Here is a 20,386-nt window from a genome sequence, read left to right as displayed (position 1 = left end):
GGAAACATGTTTAACTGTTTATCAAGTGTTTTCAGGAGCAAAATCCTCAAATTAACCGATAATTTGTGATCATTATATTTATATCGACTGATTTGAAAGTCTCGCTGTAATTAAAATTGATTTTCTGTATTTCAACGGATTGATTAAAGGACACATGTTTCAAATAACTGGATTTCTCGAGCAGGGACTGGAAATGTACATTTAAATTGCTCCCACTATTCTCTGGAGGCTCCTTAACCCGGACACTGCTTCCTCCACTGCCGTGACCTTTGAGCAGACCCCCCCCACCCCCTACCACTGCACTGACCTTTAATGTGCTCGTTGACCACGCTCTCCAGTCGGTCCAGTCTCTCCATAATCCTCAGGGTTTCTCCTTTCCCGTCCTCCTCCAACTTTCTCTGCGCCTCGTCGCCGCCGCCGCTCTCCGCAACTTTGTGTCCGCCGTTGGCCACGTAGTTGGTGATCCAGCCGACGTACAGCAGGCACACGATGTTGGTCATGCCGCTGAGGATCACGCACGTCGACACCAAAGTTTTAGTTCTGCGTGAGCACAGCATCGCGACATCCCTCCACGGGCTCCTGCAGGTGCCGGGCGCGCTCGGGCAGGTGCGTCGAGGACGCGCCGGAGGAACAACGTGCGGACAGCGGAGCGACGCTGCGGGTCAGTGCGCATCAGGTCCCGGCTCAGGCATCGCACGAAACCCGCCTCCCCCCCACCCCCAGGAGGCTTTCACTGCTTTTCTTTATCCGGCAGCATGAATAATATGTGTGAGGAGAGATTAGAGAGGAGGAAGAGGAGGAAGAGGAGGCTCCCCGCTGAGCAGCCGGCGACTCAAGCTGCGCTCAGCCGCTGCAAAGCTGTCACACTCCGCGCAGCAGCCTCCTCCCGCCAGCCCGGAGCCCGCATCCGGACCAATGGGAGGGGAGGGGGGTGGGGTCTGCACGGTTAATGCCGCCCCCCCCACCCTCACAGCTGGAGCTCAGGGAGGAGGGAGGAAGAGGAGGGAGGAAAAGAGGAGGGTGAGGAAGAGGAGGAGGGTTAATGAAAATAAAACAGGTGCCTACATCCGAAGTCTTTGGATCCGTGCGTAAAAGTGGGTGTTTGTGATGTTTAAACCACGTGTGTGTGTGTGTGTGTGTGTGTGTGTGTGTGTGTGTGTGTGTGTGTGCGCGTGTTTCATGGAGTGAGGACATTTTGGCCTCTCCTTACTTCTTTGAGGGGTTTACTTTTTAGGATCAGGGTTTAAATTTGTGATTAGGTATAAAATGTGCATTGTGATTAGTTTACGGTTAAGTTTAGACATGAATTGTTCACGGTTAAGGTTTTGGTTACTGTCCATAATCTCTATAAATACATTTTACATGTGAATGTTCAGAATCTGTCGGAGACACAAGATTCTAGGGCCTGGAAGCCTCAAGGTTTCTATTTTGACCAATCACGTTCGAGCAGGCTCAGGAAACACGTCGGCTAATGGGTTTATCACCAATCATATGCAGATAGAGGTTAATAGAGATAAAAGTATTACTGTATAAAGTATTAAAAAGTATCAGTGTTTTTTCGACTGATGACAGAAAGAAGTGGGACTGCAGCACCTGTACGGACTGAGGGATTGTGGGTAAATGAGCGTGTTGAGCCATGTTAAGCAGAGGGAGGCTCGTGTGACCTTTCTCAAAGAGGAGAAAGGTCACACTAACTTCTTGTTCTTTGTTTTTTTTTTTACTCATTTTTAACTACCAGCCTCCAGATCTGGCACAAGATTAACCTCATTATCCTGCGGGAAATTTGTCTTGGGCTCTTCAGCCGTGCACAGAATCGACAAAGGAGCCGTTTCTTGAGGCCCATTAAACTGACAGAGGACGAGCAGGAGAAGGAGACAGAGCTTTGCACTATTAGAAACACAGCTTCCATCCTGTCCTTTAAAAGTTTAATTAACCAACACATTTTAAACTTTGTGCCAGGTTTGCTCAGTGAAGCCAAACCCTCTTGATCGCCCCCTGGTGGCTCAGTATACCCGAGGTATTATATGTTTGATCAGATTTACCAATGTTGATGTATCGTGTTGAAGATACTAGAAGGTGTGGTTGCACTTTCCTTTCATTGTTGATTTGTTCATGAACACACGCACACACACACACACACACACACACACACACACACACACACACACACACACACACACACACACACACACACACACACACACACAGCGACCACCTACCTGAGAGCTAAAGTAACTTCAGAGCTTCACACCATCAACAGATGGATCTCACACTTAGAGCCTGGAGGCTGCTGCTTTCATCTTTGTCTTTCATCCGCTGCTTCGCCAATCAATCTCACACACGCACGCACACGCACACAGACACACACACACACACAGATACACACACACACGCACATGGCACTGAATTGAAAACTCTCCATTCACCCAAGAGCACTCTGGCAGATCCAGTCGACTCGCCTTGGTTATAAATAATACATTAGATCTAAAATATTAAGCCTCTCACTCTATTCTGCTTTCAGTCTTGTTTGACTATCTGTCTGTCTGTCTGTCTGTCTGTCCTTCTGTCTGTCTGTCTGTCTGTCTGCCTGTCTGTCTGTCTGTCTGTCCTTCCGCCTGTCTGTCTGTCTGTCTGTCTGTCTGTCTGTCTCTCTATCTGTCTGTCTGTCTGTCCTTCTGTCTGTCTGTCTGTCTGTCTGTCTGTCTGTCTGTCCGTCTGTCTGTCTCTCTATCTGTCTGTCTGTCTGTCCGTCCGCCTGTCTGTCTGTCTGTCCTTCTGTCTGTCCTTCCGCCTGTCTGTCTGTCTGTCCCTCACAGAAGATAGATTATTAAGGTTTTATCAAAAATACTTAATTCATACTTAAGTGCAGTGTTTCATCCTTCGTTTTGAATTCAGCTAAACTCCTGTAAAGTTTAGTGACTGTGGTGAGGAGATGTGTCTGAGTCTAATTCACCTGCTGCCACGATGAGCCATAATGTTTTTCATTTTCGTGCAGCATTTTGGAAATAACATGAAATTGCGTTACATTTAGTACATCTCAGCCGAGCGCTCGTGTGGAGAGCAGCTCCCTGCACATCTGGATCATCTGGACTTACGGGACCAACCCTCGTTGTGGGGACGTCTCAGTTTGACAGACGCCGTCTCGCTGCCTCGTTCAGGCACCGTTGAGCTGATTATGTGGGGCCATGCCCGTCTGCAACGAGGGCTTAATCAAATCAGTCTGCGGGTGGATCAATTGAAAAACCCTCCGTGTTGACAAGTGTTCGCTGTGACAGGAATGATGCAAACCGTGGCCCGTGTGCTGGAAGCTAATATCCCAATCAGACCACATGAATATGACCGAGAGGGAGATGTGCAGGTTCCACAATATTCTGAAACACCAGTTCCTGATTAAAGTACGTGACCTTTACTGCTTCATCGTCTCTTTCATCTTTCTAATGCTGCGTTCACAGCAAAGTGAATTCTAGCATCACTTCGAGGTAACAAACCTTTTTCTTCTGTTCAACTTCCAAGATATTTGCTTCCTGTGGTGAAGCACATCTTCAGCGTGGAGTTTAACTTTGGTGAACTTTGACCTGTGACATGACCCACGCCTGCATTCGTGTGTGTGTGAACGGGTTCTCAGACTTTCTGTGTAGAACAGGTCGGCGGCTGCATGAAAATACAAAGAATCGCTGCTGAGAGTTTTATAGTTTTCATTGAAGTTGTTTTTATGAGTCAAGCACTTTTCAGATCTTTCTCTCCAACCTGCAGCATCACTGCACTTTGACTTTTCTCTTTGTGACACCTCACATTGAGGATGAGCAAAATAAACTTTCCTCCAACATCCCCGAGCTGAAGATGCTGGAGTGAAGGTAAAAGGTCGTCAGGACCAAATCAGGTCTCAAGTTTTATCTGTTCACGTCCTTGAGCTGGGAAACGTTTTTTATTAACAGCAAAGCAAAGGCTGAACAGCTTCCTCACATCTTTATCTACGAAGAGTCGAGTGAGCAGAGGAGGTGACGTTAGATTCAGACTTCAGCGCTTCAGACAAGATCGTCTGCTCCGGTTTGTAAAGAACAAGTTTCATGTACATTCAAGTGAAAAGGTCACAGATGAGAGATCCTGCACGCTGGATACAGACGGATCAATACAGGAAATAAAACACAGATTTGATGTTTGACTTTCATGTTACACGTTATTCTGCATACATGAGAGAGAGAGAGAGAGAGAGAGAGAGAGAGAGAGAGAGAGAGAGAGAGAGAGAGGGAGAGAGAGAGAGAGAGAGAGAGAAGAGAGAGAGAGAGAGAGAGAGAGAGAGAGAGAGAGAGAGGGAGAGAGAAGAGAGAGAGAGAGAGAGAGAGAGAGAGAGAGGGAGAGAGAGAGAGAGAGAGAGAAGAGAGAGAGAGAGAGAGAGAGAGAGAGAGAGGGAGAGAGAAGAGAGAGAGAGAGAGAGAGAGAGTGAGAGAGAGATTGAGTGAGAGAGAAGAGAGAGAGAGAGAGAGAGAGAGAGAGAGAGAGAGAGAGAGAGAAATGATCTTTTAATCACATAAGAGACAGAAAACAGAAAAACAACGGAACAATTTTAAATGTACCGATTTAGCACAAAACAATACGAAACCCAACCTTCGTCAGAGTCATAAACATCTGGACAAAGTTTTCGAGGCATTTTATCAAATATTTGTGAACAAACACGACGGATCATCCAAATCTCTGCCGTTATGTGGAGAAATAGATTAGAATTAAAACTCCAAACACTGAAACCACTTTTTTAATCTTATTTGTAAAGTGCAGTGATTATTTGTTAATCCAGCAGTTCCCTGCAGATTGACTTTTCTCCCCATCTGTTCATCGGTGTGACGGCAGCAGCCTCATTCACCTCGGAACAGGATTTTATTCCCACTGCGAAGGAGAGAAAATATCAGAGGAAAGCTAAGCTGCATGAAGTGAGTGACAGTGAACACACGGCCGCTCTGTGGCTGCTGAGCGTGAAACTTTTTACTGCGTTCGAGGTTAATGAGATTTTTAAACCGTGGCTCGTTCTGAGCAAATGTTCTGTGTGCGTGTGAATTTGCCTCCTGGTCAGTTACATGTCTGCCGCGCCCAGAGACTCGTGTTGCGTCAGGTCGCTGCTTCAGTTCAGTAATGCAGGAAATGTGAAGGTCGTCCGGGCAGGACAACACCAGGCTGATAAGCCGCTGTCAGACCGGAAGCCCAGACAGTTTCCTGAAGTTCCCTGGAGGGGCTGTAAGTCGAATGAAATGTCCGAGTGAGAAAAACTGCTGGAAAGCTCCCAGCGAGCGAGTGTGCATGTTGATAATGTCTGAACAACGGGAGCCACACAAGCTCTGGATGTTCTCCTGTTGTTGTGAACGAGTCTGACTCTGACAATCTCCTGCTGCTTCTTCATGTGTGAAACACAAACTCAGGAAACTGTTCAGACCCAATTTTCTAGAGTTCACATCTGAAGACAGCTTGTGGCCAGAAGCTGGAGACGACAGACAGAAGCCAATCAGGGAGATGAATGGGTCAGATGCACTGCCGCAGGGACGACCTGATTGGCCGACAGGTTTGAATCCAGGATCTTCTCGTTGTGAGGCGACGGCGTGAAACCACGGCAACACGCTGCAGTCGAGTCCATTCAGCAACGAAACCACAGATCAGGGTTCAAAGTCAAACTGATTCAGTCTTTAGAAAGCAAAACATAAAGAGTTGAAGAAATGAATATAACATGTTATATATTCTTAGAATAAGATGTAGGAAAAAGGCTTGAAGAAGAAATTTAACTGCAGCAGCCGAGCAGCAGGTCTAATTCTAACATAATGTAAGAAATCTAAAAGATTAATAAATAGAACAATAGGTTAAATTTAATTAGACTTAGATTGATCACAATAAAATGAACATTGGAATTATTGTTGTTCTTGGTTCAATTGGCTCATATTGATGGTCGATCCTCTTCTGAGGCCTGAAACCAGTGGAACCATGAATCTCAAAGTCTTTACCCTGAGGTCAGCAGCTCCTAAAACGTTCACGCTCAACCTCGTCTCAGCTGTAAAGCTTATTAATGTCCAACAGAGCAAATACGCTCCAAGCTAGTTTCCCGTTCTTCAATCTGTTCACTCAACTGTTCTTAAACTGTGACCGCGCTCACTTGTCTTTTGAAAGTAATGTGTCAAAAGCGATTTTACCACAGTTTGCTTTTCTTTCTTTCGTTTCCATTTCTGTTATTTAGATCGAAGTGTCTCTGGGGTAAAGACCTGACTCACAGCACGTGGTCCAGCCTCCAGCCTCCAGCCTCCAGCCTCCAGCTTCCAGCCTCCAACCTCCAGCCTCTAGCCTCTAGCCTCCATCCTCCAACCTCCATCCTCCAGCCTCCAGCCTCCAGCCTCCAGCTTCCATCCTCCAGCCTCCAGCCTCCAGCCTCCAGCCTCCAGCTCCGTGTCTCAGTGGGTTTCTCCACATCGCAGCTTCAGGTGCAGATAATGAAAACCTTCTGAAATCATTTCTGTACAGCTATTGACTTTAAAGTGTACGATAGAAATTAGCTGTATTAGAAAAATATACAATGTCTCTGGAACATCATTGTTTATCTGAATGTTCTGTAGCTCATGCTAATTATAATAATAATAATATAATGTCATGTGTCAAGTCCTTCTAATGCTGGAGATAAACTGCTCATACCTTAAAGTTAGCGTATGTGATATCTCGAGAATGCTGACACAGAATTTCCTCAAACTTTGGTACAAATATTCACTTGTACTCAAGGATGAAGTGGTTAGATGTTGGTGGCCAAAGGTCAAAGGTCAAGGTCACGGTGACCTCACAAAGCACATTTTCCGCCTTGTGAAGGTGATATTGGATATAGGATGTCACACCATGTTAAAGCCCTATGAGACAAATTGTGATTTGTGAATATGGGCTATACAAATAAAATTTGATTGATTGATTGATTGATTGATATTTCATTTCACATTTGTATGTTTATGTTTTTCTTGAACGTGATATCTTGAAATCAGCTTAACTATATATAATATAAATAGGGAATGTCTTCAAATTTGGTGCAAACTTTCACTTGAACTCAGAGATGAACTGATTTGGTGCCTGAAGGTCAAAGGTCAAGGTCACAATGACCTCATGTTGCTGAGTTTCAGTTGTCAGAGGTCAAGGTTACAGTGACCTTTATATGAAATAAAGTATACTACATAACAAGCACATTAACAATTGAGCTCACGATTCATCTGCTCAGCTACGTGTTGCTATAAAAAACTCGACAGCTCAGTGGTTGAAGGGTTCATCCACCGTAACCGTTCATCCAGCCCGAGGTGAGGACGGAGGAGGTCACAAATCTGCTGGAGAACAAACACACACGTTGTTAATCTGCTCGACTCCTGCAGCCGTGACGACCTGCGCTAACGAGAGCTCCTCAGTCACACGGCACAATGAGTCCATGAGCTCACAGGAAACAATGAATCACTCTCAGTGGGTCTTCATCTCCGCACACTGAGAGAAACGTCCCAGTTTCCCCATTCATCTCATAAATGGTTCCTTCTTCATGTTAAATACATCAAACCGAACCTTCCAACTCCTGTTTGAGTGATTAATTACCCTCATATTAAATTTAGCTCTGGAATAATCTGCATATCTTTTTTTAATAACTTGTAATTTAAATTGAAATATCATCTAATAAACCTAAGAGATTTGCCGAGGAGCCTTTTGATCAAAAGCGGTGACAGCCGTGCTTTTTGTTAATGTGACGGGCTTTTTCTAAAAGTGGACCCTTGGGAATCGCAGGGAAATTTGTTACATAAGCGCTGAGTCGCTGACAGATCCTGTAAAGTAATGTGTGAAGCTCAGAGTCGAACAATCAGTCTGAGGGCTCTGATGAAATGGAAAGCACTTGATTTGTGTCGGAGCTGCAGACGTCGCTGTGTTTCCGTATTTGACTTCCTGGCACAGACACATTAAACATCAGCGCTGAGACGTGGAGGGAAAATTGCTTTTCTTTTTTTTGTCGTTTGTCAAAATGCCCAGAAAGAGCCGCGGGAAAAAACAACAAAGTGTCAAAACCTCAGACACGCGGCGGTGATGCCGTCTTCTGTGCAGGCTCCTGCGTCGTCTCTGGATAATGTTCGTCAGACCATGCTACAGGGGCGTCTTTTAAAATAATCTCTATTTTAGAAGACTTCAGATAATGAAAAACGAAGAGGAAACAGTGTGAACAGGGAATCAACAGTTTACATGTATCTTGAATAGTTGTAGAACTATATCTAAAGAATCTGGAGGATTAGGTGCAGACTTCAAGGGGCTGTTGGGCCTGGAAGGAGGTTTGAGCTCTACTGAGAGACAAAGTTGTAACTTAGATGTAACTTTTTTCTTGCCACTCTCACTGATGCAGGGAATGAATTCTGTCTCGGGAAATACCAGGATCTCAATTCCCATGGTTCAAACAAGGCTTTAACCTTCTCCTCCTATATCCCTCACACTCCTCTTTTTATTCCTTCCATCCCTTTCTCCCTCTGGCACAAGAAGCCATTAGAGGCAGACAGCTGACTCTCACACATGTCGCTCCGTGAAGGTTTATGTGTGTACACATTTATCTGTGTGTGTGGCGGGAGCAGGGAATTATAGCTTTTCAGTGAACAGATTGAAAGGAGTCAGCCAGGAATCTTTGCTTGGAGCGTGTTTGCTCTTACGCGTCAATGAAAAGCTGCAGCATCTCCCGTCAGAGTCTGGTTCTTTCTTTACAGGATATCGTCTGCACCACTGGGCGGGTGATCGGCTGTCAGACGGTTTCCGTGAAGCAGCAGCGTGATGCGTCAGACCACTGGCAGAGTCGCTGTCAGTCCGGCTCACACGGAGACCTGTTCCAGAAACCTGCTCCTGCAGAGGAGACGACAAGAATCAGCTTCTGTCGACTCCGTCCACCAGTTCAGCTCAGACTCTGACACCATCAGCCCACAGAGCTGCTGCTGAAACTCTCTGTATTTATGTGTATATGTAGTTTTTATTCCATTCATATTTTTATATTTCCAGTGTTATTACTAACTGATGCCTATTTTTGACTCTTGCTGCTGTAATATTGAAACTTTCCCCACTGTGGGACAAATAAAGGATTATCTTATCTTATCTTAAATACTCTCTATTGATGTTTCCATTCTAATCTGTTTAAAGTGACTTTCTGGCGACGTTTCTTTACATCAAAGTCTAAGTTTTCACTCTGCAGCTGAAATAAATCCTCCTCTGATTCCCAGAAGCTTACATGTGACAATATGACGCCTGTTATTCTACGTAGATCCACGTATGAAGGAACAAAAAGAGACTAATTTAAGGATAAAGGAGATTTTAATCTTGGTCTCCATTCAGCCATGAAAAAAATCTAACAAAGCAACAGTGGCTGGTGTTACAGAGGAAACAGCCTGAGTCAGCAGCTCCTCTACCTGTACATCAACTTAATGAGACGCCAACCTGCACGACAAAGGGAAACTACCACAATGGATTCTCTGTTCCATGAGTCTACAGATTTAAAAACAAGAGCAGAGAGTCCTTCACTTTTTTATAGTGTAAATATAAAAAATTCAGACCCTGTTGTTAGTTGCTGGTTTGTTCTGAAAGGTTTTATTTTTACATTTTGCTGATCTCAGCAGTGAAGGAGCATTTTGTGAAGATTAACTTTCCTCTCTCAGTAACAGAGGAAGTCACCTGATGAAGGGATGTGACCACACGACCTCTCACACAACTTGATAACAGACAAACATCTGGAATTAAAGACGTCCTGAAGTGGCTGTGATCCAGTTTAATGAGGAATTTAACATATTATATCTTTCAGCGTAATTTGTGACATATCTCCTTAATAAACACCAATTCGTATTTCTTTATGTAATATTTATAAAATACTATTTCGTGAAGGATTTGACCATTTCTGCCTTGTTACCAAATAAAAGAGGGAACTCTGCTGATTTCCCTGGTCAAGTGGAATATAACTATTTCCAGTCGCAGCAGCAGCTCAGCAGAAGTCAGTGAGGTTATCTCCGCCTGTGGCTTGTTTATAACAGATAAACATTCGTATGCACCGAGGCACCAACACACAGATGTTATCGCTCACATCACAGAGATGTGGTGTGAAAGTGTTTTTCCACTTTGACTCGTACGAGGAACGTTCATTCTGAATTTCTCTCGACCTCTGCTGATTCAGTTTTGACCATTTTTTTAAATCATTTCGCTCGTGAATTTCTCAAACTTTATGGAAGCGTGAGATTACAGGAAAAAAAACGTTTAAAGCAACGATATATTACTTTTTTACTTCAAAGCAGCAGCTTGATTAAAGTGAGTTTGATGTTTCAGTGAACATGGGGAATGTTTCCTCTTTGGGTTCGATCTCCTGTGAGAAGTGTGGAACTCGCTGATAGTCACAGCTCACGAGTGGAGCTGAACTGTCGATCAGTTAAAAAGACTCAGAAGTTATTAAAAACCAGAGTTTATCTCCAATATTCAGCAGGAAACTTGTAAAATATGAAGAATTCTAAACCCAGTTTGGTGGATTTGTTCGAGTCGCAGCTCTAGATTGACATTGATAGACTTTGTGTTTTCTTTACCACTTCATCGCTCGCACACAGAGCCCAACACAATCTCACATCGGCTCATCGGACATTCTCAGGAGATTGAAATAGGAGGCAGCAACGGGAAAACTCTGGAGAAACTCCGGAGAAGGTCTGGAGTGTCACATGCAGCCCCTCTGGAGAATGTCAGGAGATTATCCGGAGTTCAGTGCAGCTATAGAGTTGCTTTAGATTCATATACAATACATCAAGGACAGAGTTATGTAAATATACCTCTGTAAATTAGCAGGTTTTTAACAATGTGAGTAAATGTTGATAAACTGGTAAATAATAAAAGTTGGTAACATAAGGATTTAAGTTGAAAAGTGAATTTTGCTCTCGTCTCTCGTCTGACACACATCACGAGTTTGAAAAACACGTTATTAAACCCATGATTTGTGATTGAAATGAGTTACAAGTGATATAGAATTTTCCGTCTGTCGTGAATTCCTCCCGAAATCAAATTTCTCTGAATGTTGATCAGGGGGAATTTGATTTAACAGGATCTTGTTTGAAGAGAGCCGAGGCAATCAGGCCCCCCCCCCCCCCCCCCCCCCGCTACCGCTCGCCTCCTCCAGCCGAACATTACATCTGCACTCTGGGAGGGAGAAAATGTGCAATTACTTTCACATCATCTCATCGGAGAGGAAAATTGGTGCTGCCAAAGTGCAAAAGGAAAATCCAGTCCTCGTCTTGTCGGAAACTCGAAGCGAGAGCGGACGTCGCAGCAATGAGACAGATAATCAATCACAGGTTGGAAATATGAAAGAAAGACGGAGGCATATCTGATTTAACAAATGACGAGAACAGAGAGTGAATCTGAGGAGGCTGCAGAACAAAGTGGAAGTGATGTGACACGATCCTGACAACCGGTGAAATACTGTCATTAGCAGCACGATCCTGCAGATTACCTCTGTTCCACTTGTTTACGTTGGGAAAAGCTTCGTTATCATCCTCATACTTTGGCTCATTTAGACACTAGATCTATATGAAGTGGATTAAACTGCAGCCGCTGGCTTCTGGCTGTGAGCTGAGCTAAATTTGATCAGTAAATTTATCTGTATTTTGAGATTAAACTGAGCGAGGGATCAAAAACAACAGAGTGAGTGGATGTGACGCCACAGAAAGAAGAAACCCGAGTGTTCACTCATCTTTACGGCTGATTCAAATCGTCCTGACGTGAATTCAAAGTTCAAAGTTTTTCTCTTTTTGTGTTTTTATGTTACACGGATAATGTGTCATATGTTTTTAAATGTGACCGGCGCCCTGATCTGTGGAGTAAAGCATTTTGCTCCATGTTTGCTGCAACATGAGTTATTGAAGTGACAAATAAAGATGAATCGGAATATTCAATGAATATTAACGATTATGTCCAGTTGTTTCCCATAATTTGTAAAACAGACTATTGTCTCTTGTCTGATGGAAAACAATTTTTAAACAGATTTTGCCCATATTTAGACTAAATCGATTAAAAACTGTATTGGATGGTAAATTTTATGGATATTTTAATATTCACCTAATGTCAAGAAATTTACAAGTTATGTATGTTATTGTAAATATCGCATTAAATGACCAGTGTGCAGGATTTGGTGGCATCTAGTGGTGAGTTGGCAGATAGCAGCTGAATATCCACCGGGTGGGGGGGGTGTAGGTAACATCAGCGAGCATCAAAACACAAAAGGTCCTGGCCAGAGCCGTCAGTGGTTATAGGAAATGAGTCACTGGAAATGCCCAGAATGCAGTGCGACATGACGTGACGTGCATCCTCAAGCGTATATTTCATAACCCTGCAGTTTATAGAGAGCTGCACTTTACTTCCTGACAGGAAACATATTGATCCACTGAAATCGATCGGATCCGACACACGAGCACATTAAAAACTGTAGGTCACGGATTTTATTGACTCGGTCCTTCAAACGGTTGAGCTGCCTGTGACCTGTGTGTGTGTGTGTGTGTGTGTGTGTGTGTGTGTGTGTGTGTGTGTGTGTGTGTGTGTGTGTGTGTGTGTGTGTGTGTGCGTGTGTGTTGCACTCATCCCCAAGGGACAGAGAACTGCTGGTCCTGTAATTATAAGACTATACTAATTAATTATAATGACAGAGAAATAATTAGATTTGAATAAATTACAACACATGTATATGTATGTGTTTGGAATATTTACGACTTGTTCCGGCTGCAAACGTCAAAATAAAGTAAAGATCTAATCTAATAATTAATAAAAAAGAGGCACAGGATGGAAACACAACAACATTACCAGAAAAGGTCAAAACCACAGAACACACGTACTAATCGCCGAGTGTGGAAGTAGAAGAAAATAATGAAACTGACTGAAATGATATAAAATGAATAATAAGTTGGCACATCTCCAGTATGCTCACACCTTCCAAGGTTTCACAGGAGGAGCTGTGACAGGAAATCGTCTCTTTCTCCAAACTCTGAACTCTGTGACAGTGAAAAATCAAATCTGGCTCCTCTCCTCCTGTGAATGACTGAAATAAACGATGTGAGCAACATTATCAGGACGACCCTCCGTCTCCTCCCTCTCCTGCGTCTCCTCCGTCTCCTGCGTCTCCTGCGTCTCCTCCGTCTCCTCCGTCCTTGTAATCACAGCAGCTGGAATGACGGTGAAATTGCACTGAAACTATCTCTATTCTTCTCTTTCTCATCAAAGCTACATGGAAGAACGTCTGCAGCCATTTCTGAACGTGTGATCAATGACGAGATGCATCAAGCTGCAGCGGAATCGAACCGTGATTAGTTCAACCGCTGAATGATCGGTGTGGGCAACAGGGCATCGATCTGTGTGCGGCTGAGGGAGCAGCATCAGTGTCGACCCACCGTGACGCCACCCGGCGGTTCGAGAGCTGCTGCTTTGAAGCCCCCAGTCTGACATCTTGGTTTATCTAAACCGGAAGTGACCATATTTAGAGGAGAGAGTTCAAGGACACCTGCACCCATTGGACGGTACTAGCTGTCAATCACACTGTGGTATCCCCGCCCCCAATACATACGGTGCTTTATGGTCTATTTGATTCTGTGAACTTCACACAAAAATATGATTTCCAATAAAAAGCAAGAATGAGACACTCAACATTTTCTACATTTTCTAAAACATCCCACAGGCAGAAGAACAAGAATCTTCGTTGTCTTGATAATTTAATTCTGTTATTTGGACTGTGACAGACAAAACGATTATTTAACACCTAAACTCTGTTTTCCGTTGCTGCTGCCACCAACACCAACACAGATGCTGGAGTGATTCATCACGTCCAGTTTTTGACAAGGAGCTAAAGTCTCAATAGAAAGATGTCGTCCTGTTCTGAAAACCTGAGCAGAACCTTGACCGGCGGAGAGGACATCGAGGAAATGCCAAACAACAGCAGCCGTCAACAATTCAAACTCAAGAGCAGAGATACACAACATCCGTGTTTCTCACCGGGAGCGAAACCTGTTGAACTGCACAGAAGTAAATTATAAATCTCTCCTGCAGCAGGAATCTAAGAAAACAAGATATTTTCATTTATATCACATAGGAATAAAAATCACAGATCACATCCTCAGTCGATGGTTCTGGAGAATCGACATCTGCCTGTTTAAGGTTTGCAGGAGTCCTGACAAAAACAAAGAGAAACCACAGAGACTCAATACACAAGAGAGGATAACTGAACACAGGTGAGACCCATGAGGACGAGTGCAGATGATCTCCAGCAAACAGGACAAAGACAGGAAGTAGACAAGGTAAGAAGTTTCAAAATAAAACGGGAGATGAACAACTCAAAGGGTAAACAAAAACAAATCCCAAACATGAGTCGATTCTGAGTTCACGACATTAAAAAGTCCAAACACAGAAAGTCCCGACCTGAAGGTTTGATGAATCCACCCCCGACGTGCTCCGTCTCTGACATCAAACACCCTGACGACCCCCCCCCCCCCCCACCTGCTCCGGTGTCGGCTCTGGCCGGCGGCCCAGACGGACTGCCCCCCCCCCCCCCCCCCCCCCGTGATGACCAGCTGGACTCCACCTTCACTCACATCTTCGTCAGATCTCTGGAGCCGTGTGAAGTCTCCTCCAGATTCAAACGCTCCAAAAGCATCTCAGTCCCAGAGGAACATCACAGACCGCTCAGTGGCCACAGGCCTGATTCTGACCCACATTACAGGGCCCCTGCTCGGGCCCCCTGTAGTTTGCCTAAAGGGTACTGTACCACATTCTGCTCTTACAGAGACAACAATCCTGCTACTGTCGCCTCCATCTCGCCGACAGACAGGACGCAGCAGGTGAGGCTGCAGGACAAAACCCATCCAGCTCTTGGCCTTTCAGCACCGGCGTCCCTCAGGGATGTGTCCTCTCCCCACTGCTGTTCTCACCCCAGGAGAGCTGCCAGTTCATCTCCTGATCAACAGACGTCTGGAGACAGAACCTGAGGTTGAACATTGCGCCCTCTGGTGGATTCAAAAACTCAAAACTGTGGCGATGACGTTTGACTTCAGGAAACTGCGGATTCAACCTCCTGAACTTCTACTCCGAGCTCCCTCAGGATGTGGGGACTCTTCAACCCGTCTCCAAAAGCTCAGACCAGCCCCCGATGGAATCAACTCAAATCGGCAGCATGGATTCACGATCTCGTTCGCCGGAATGTAGATCCAGTGGTTTTGAAATAAACTGATCATAAAAAGAAATTTGATTGGACATTTCTGAGGAGAATGGAAGTAAAATAAAGAATTAAAAAAAGGTAGAATAGCTTAAATAAAGTAAGTCGACCACTTAACATCACCAAACCTTTTTCGTCAAGATTAAGTTGGTTCAACTTAATTAAGCATTTAAAGGAAAAACAAATGCTGTTTGTTGTACTAAAGGAATCGTGAGTTGTGGGATTTACTTAAAAAGACTGAGTGAGAACTACTTTACAAGATCCCAGCAAATTGTTACCTTCATTTTTTTAAGTTCAGCTCGTGTATCTGTTACTAAACCACACACTTACACACTTACACAAAATTCTGTCAGCTTTAAACTCTTATTGAGCTGTAACACGCAAACATCATCCATCACTTGTTAAATATAAAGTCGAGCAGACGGTCCCGGCTCCATCTTGTCAGATTCTATCAGAGTTCCACGTCAAGGTCGCTCAGCGCAGGATTAACACGTCTCGTACAAACTGCAGGAAGTCAAGTGAAGCAGCTTTTTCCACCTTAAACAACTTAGGAAAAACAACCTTGTATAAGAATCTAACATTTATGATCCTGCTTTAATTAATTTGTTCATTCTTTTCATCGTCATCTCTCATCTTTTATCTCTGGAAGATATTATCTGTTTCAGCTTTTTAAGATTTCTTTCATTATCTCAATATGTTCAGCTTCTAACTAATTGTTTCTTATGAATTACTTAAAGCTGCACATTATACTGTGAAAGCATCTATATAAATAAAGTTTATTATCATTATAATGAAAGGGAGTTTACATGTTTCCTCCGGCTTCCTCCCACAGTCCAGAGACGAGGACGTCAGGTTAATTAAAGCCTGTGTGAGTTGCTGTTTGTCTTCATATGTCCAGGTTGTTTCTGGCTTCATGTTTATGACCGAACCAACTCCACATAAATAATCCAGATAAATGTTTATGGCATCAATTTAGTCCCATATTCAAGAGCACAAACCCAAAACTCACGAGGCAGCATTCCTATGCAAGTGCAGAGAGCGACACACGAGTGTTTCTGCTCCACGTGCACAACTGTCGCTCTGTGTTCGCTCTGTGACTTCGTACAGGAAACAGCTCATCTCGGCCCGGAGCTTGTGGGACCCGAGTTGTGCAAACGCAGCAGAAACGCTCGCTCACTCACTCGAGCCTCTGCGCTTGTGGAAACTGTTTGGAAACATGGAATTGTGGGTATTCAAGATGTGAATACTGTTCAGAAGTCTGAGTAAGAGTCAGTTAATAAAATCTGTTCACGGGATGATGTGCAGGTTTATCTCATTATACATTTGAATTCTCCTCCAGAACTTATTTATGACCTGTTATTTTATTTAACTGCTGCTGTTCTTGAAACTTTCTTTTTGTTCTTGTTACAAACACTGAGACAGTTTAATCAGCCGAGACGCTGTCGTCCTTCAGACTCTGCACACTCAGGGCCTCACTAATGTTTTCAATTATTGTGACTGATGGGGACTTTCTATTCCTTCATCTTCATCATGTTTAATAGTTCACACAGTCTGCTGACCTCAGCAGATTCTCAGCATGACTCAGCAGCAGCAGACGATTAATACGACCGTTGGAAACAAGTGTTTGGGGAGCGGAGTCGTAAAATCAGAGTTAACTACACAGACTCTGTGTTGTGTTGTTTAACAACTATATTCAACTATAGACAACATTTCATTATACCTTTTAATGATATCTTTTTAGTTAGAGATAAAAAAAAACATCAACATACTTCTATGTATCTATCTATCTATCTATCTATCTATCTATTTATCTATCTATCTATCTATCTATCTATACTTCTGTATTCTCAGCACACACACACACACACACACACACACACACACACACACACACACACACACACACACACACACACACAGTCCCAGGCTTTGTGTTAACTTCAGTGTCGTCCTTGACTGGAACAGGGATTTATATTGTGGGTGTGATCCTGACTCAGAGTTATTGAACAGAGAGACGGATGAGAGGAGGCGGCACTTCATCAGAACCCGTCCACATCTGGATCAGCTCCAGCTGCTGCGTGTCACCGAGAGACTTCAGCTGCAGGACGGGCTGCTAAAGAATCATCCATCCATCTATTCATCCATCTGTTCATCCATCCATCTATTCATCCATTCATCCATCCATCTATTCATCCATCCATCTATTCATCTATTCATCTATTCATCCATCTGTTCATCCATCCATCTATTCATCCATCCATCTATTCATCTATTCATCCATCCATCTATTCATCCATCCATCTATTCATCCATCCATCTATTCATCCATCCATCTATTCATCCATTCATCTATTCATCCATCCATCCATCCATCTATTCATCCATCCATTCATCTATCTATTCATCTATTCATCCATCAATCCGTCCAATGAATGTTGAAACATAAAAATACAGAAATAAGTAACGAAATAAATAAATGAATATAAGTAGAAATCAATAGATGAATGCAGAAATGCAGAAACAGCCTTTTTTTAGCGTAAACTACATTTATTTTTGTATTTAATAGTTTTTTTTAGTAGGAATTTATTTATTTATACTTATTAAATGTTTTGTTCCATCAACAATATAAAAGACAATGTGAAAAGGTTCCACAAGTAATTGTAAGAATCTAGTCGAATAGAGAGTAAAGAGATTTGCTGATGCAGTGAAGTGAAAGTGAAAAGTAAATAAATCTACTGAAGTAAAGATACATGAAAAGTTTAGAGCGGTACGAGGAGTCTCCAGAATTCAAGTGGAATAAAAACATTTTCTCCAGGAACATTTCAGGACTTTTATTTCCTTGTATCTGCAGCTGCTGAACCACAGGATGCTTCAGTGTTTTATTGACAGAGCGACCGACGGGTGGGAGATGTTTTCTTACACCTTCACTCAAAACGTGCCTCTGACGCCTCCGGGTGTTTCTAAATTCAGCTGCTCCTGTGGGATTTTAAGTGAAGTTATAATTCTTCCCATGTTTGCATCTCTGCCCGGTGAAGCCTTCCTGATATCGATCATCCTAAAGCTTCCTGTTTGACACGATGCTGCTGAAGGTCCTCACACTCGGCCCTGTGTTCTCTGTGTTGCACCTTTAAACCGACAGGACTCGGTTTTCTGTTTGGAAACTTCATTCTCCCCGGTGACGTCTTATTTAGCTTTTGTTTCACATGTGTAAAGCTTCAACTCTGATGTTCCACGCTGCCGTAAAGCGGACTGATGTCCTAGTGGGTCGCTCGATACACAGATAACATTGTCTTCTGTATAAGCAACATAAAATATATGAGGGTTGGCCTAAAGAAATAGTTAAAAATGTGCAAAGGAAATAAATATAAGTGCATCTTCTGCTTGGCAGCCGAACTTCTTGTTTTCTTAAATTTCAATGTTCTTAAATGAACCAAAAAGGATCCAAGTGACCGTGGTTGCAGGAGGAAAAGGCCCCGAGAGCCTGAACTGCTGAGACTGTCAAACCTCCAGGTGAGTTAAATGTCCTCCTGTTACACAGACTTTGATATTGAACTGACTCCGTCCTCCATCGTCGTGCCGTGCGGACCCCCGGCCCCTCCAGCGATTAGCCACATCCATTCACACGTGTGTTTCCTTTCTCCTCCTGTAATCTTAAGAGCACAATTACACCGAGCCACTGAGCTGATGCATCTCCCTTCTACTCAACTACTTTGTGTAAATTCAACCTGACAGGTCATTGCAGGCACCTGTAACCATGGTAACAACGGCGGTAGAGGCAGAGTGAGGATGAGGCAGCCTCCGCTCGGTGGATGCTCCAGTTTCTCACACAGAATATAAAACATGTGATTTGGATCATGAAAAGTTTGGCGTGTAAACAAATTCTAATATAATCTGCTTCTTAGAGGATCAGCCGCTCGGAAGGTGCACTTCTTATTTTCACTCTCTTCAGCCTGGCAACACAGGGCTTTACATATTCATGATGATTTGAATCATGGAGTGTTGGTTTGTGTTTGTGTGTGTTTGTGTTTGTGGGTGTGTGTGTGTGTGTGTGTGTGGGGGTGTGGGGGGGGGGGGGGGGGGGGGGGGGCTATAGAACTGTTTAGTCAGCCGTAAAAGTCGGGTCTTGCAGATTTGAACCTCGTGCAGTTTCAGTATCTGTATCAGCTTGAAATAAACTCATTCACGGGTCTTTTTTTTTAAAATGAACAGAAACTCATTTGACTCTTCAGTTAGATTCTTCTACAGGAGAAATTCACTGATTCACATCGATGAGCTGGAATAAAAACTCACAACACAACTGCCCCGGTTCAAAGAGTCCGTCCCAGATACAACGTTGGATGAACTCATCCTTGTTTCTCACAATTTGGCGTCAATGAAATCTGATTTATTCATATATCATCCTTAGTAAAGAGCCTCCTAATTTAACATTTTAGATGGATTTCTCTTCTCTAAACCAGAACTCACTCTTTAATCACAGCTGCTGACTTTGTTTAATCCTCGTCAAGTACCTTGGTCGAGTCTGGTACGAGTTGGAAACATGTCCTGGATGCTCGTGTAGAACAAAGAGATAAACTGAGTTGACCGACCTGCTGAAAGAGTGAAGTGAATCAGTAGTTATGGCTCATTGTGCTGCACTATTTTATTTTATTTCTATTTATTTGACTGGTAAACGTGTGAGGTGTTTCAAAGTGTAACTGGAAAAAGCTTCACTGATTCAAGGTTTTATTCTGTGTTTGTCGGAGACTTTTTTTTACAAAGAACTTGTGAAAATGTCTTTTAAAGTGTTTTTAATAAGATCAAAAGAAATGAGCTGATTCCAGAGCTGCAGGATGAAACGTGGGCAAGTGCCTGCAGGTGGAAACAGGAAGTAGACGCTGCTGTTACTCTAATTGTGATTTAAGGAGCCACATGAGTGTCTTCATTTCCAAAAAATACAAATTCACATTAGCAGATGGGACATGGATCAAACTAAAAACACAAGGTTTGTTCGACTATTGATCAAAAAGCTTACGGCTCCAAAAATACTGCAGCTGGAGCCACAGTGTGTCTGAGAGGCCTAAAATATGTTTTATTTAAATATTTGTGTTGCATCAGAACATTATGTCCACTCCTTTTGGTTCCCTTTATTATATATATATATATATATACACATTTATATCA

The 20,386-nt window shown here is 43.3% G+C and overlaps 1 protein-coding gene across 4 annotated transcripts in view; it reads right to left on the bottom strand.

Moving 5' to 3' along the window:
• galnt18a (UDP-N-acetyl-alpha-D-galactosamine:polypeptide N-acetylgalactosaminyltransferase 18a) overlaps positions 1-895 on the bottom strand; it is a 91,938-nt gene extending 91,043 nt beyond the window's left edge. For 3 of the 4 annotated variants that reach the window (XM_034587763.1, XM_034587764.1, XM_034587765.1), the window contains exon 1: positions 308-895. In XM_034587763.1, coding sequence (XP_034443654.1) covers positions 308-557 — 250 coding nt within the window. In that variant the 5' untranslated portion in view covers positions 558-895. The remainder of the gene's footprint in view (positions 1-307) is intronic. The other variant, XM_034587766.1, reaches the window with a different exon arrangement.
• Between the last annotated feature and the right edge of the window lie 19,491 nt (positions 896-20,386).

Source organism: Hippoglossus hippoglossus, chromosome 6 (genome assembly GCF_009819705.1).
Source record: "Hippoglossus hippoglossus isolate fHipHip1 chromosome 6, fHipHip1.pri, whole genome shotgun sequence".
Taxonomy (NCBI): Eukaryota; Metazoa; Chordata; class Actinopteri; order Pleuronectiformes; family Pleuronectidae; genus Hippoglossus; species Hippoglossus hippoglossus.
Note: the sequence above shows the minus strand (reverse complement) of the source record. Positions and strands in the feature narration are given on the sequence as shown.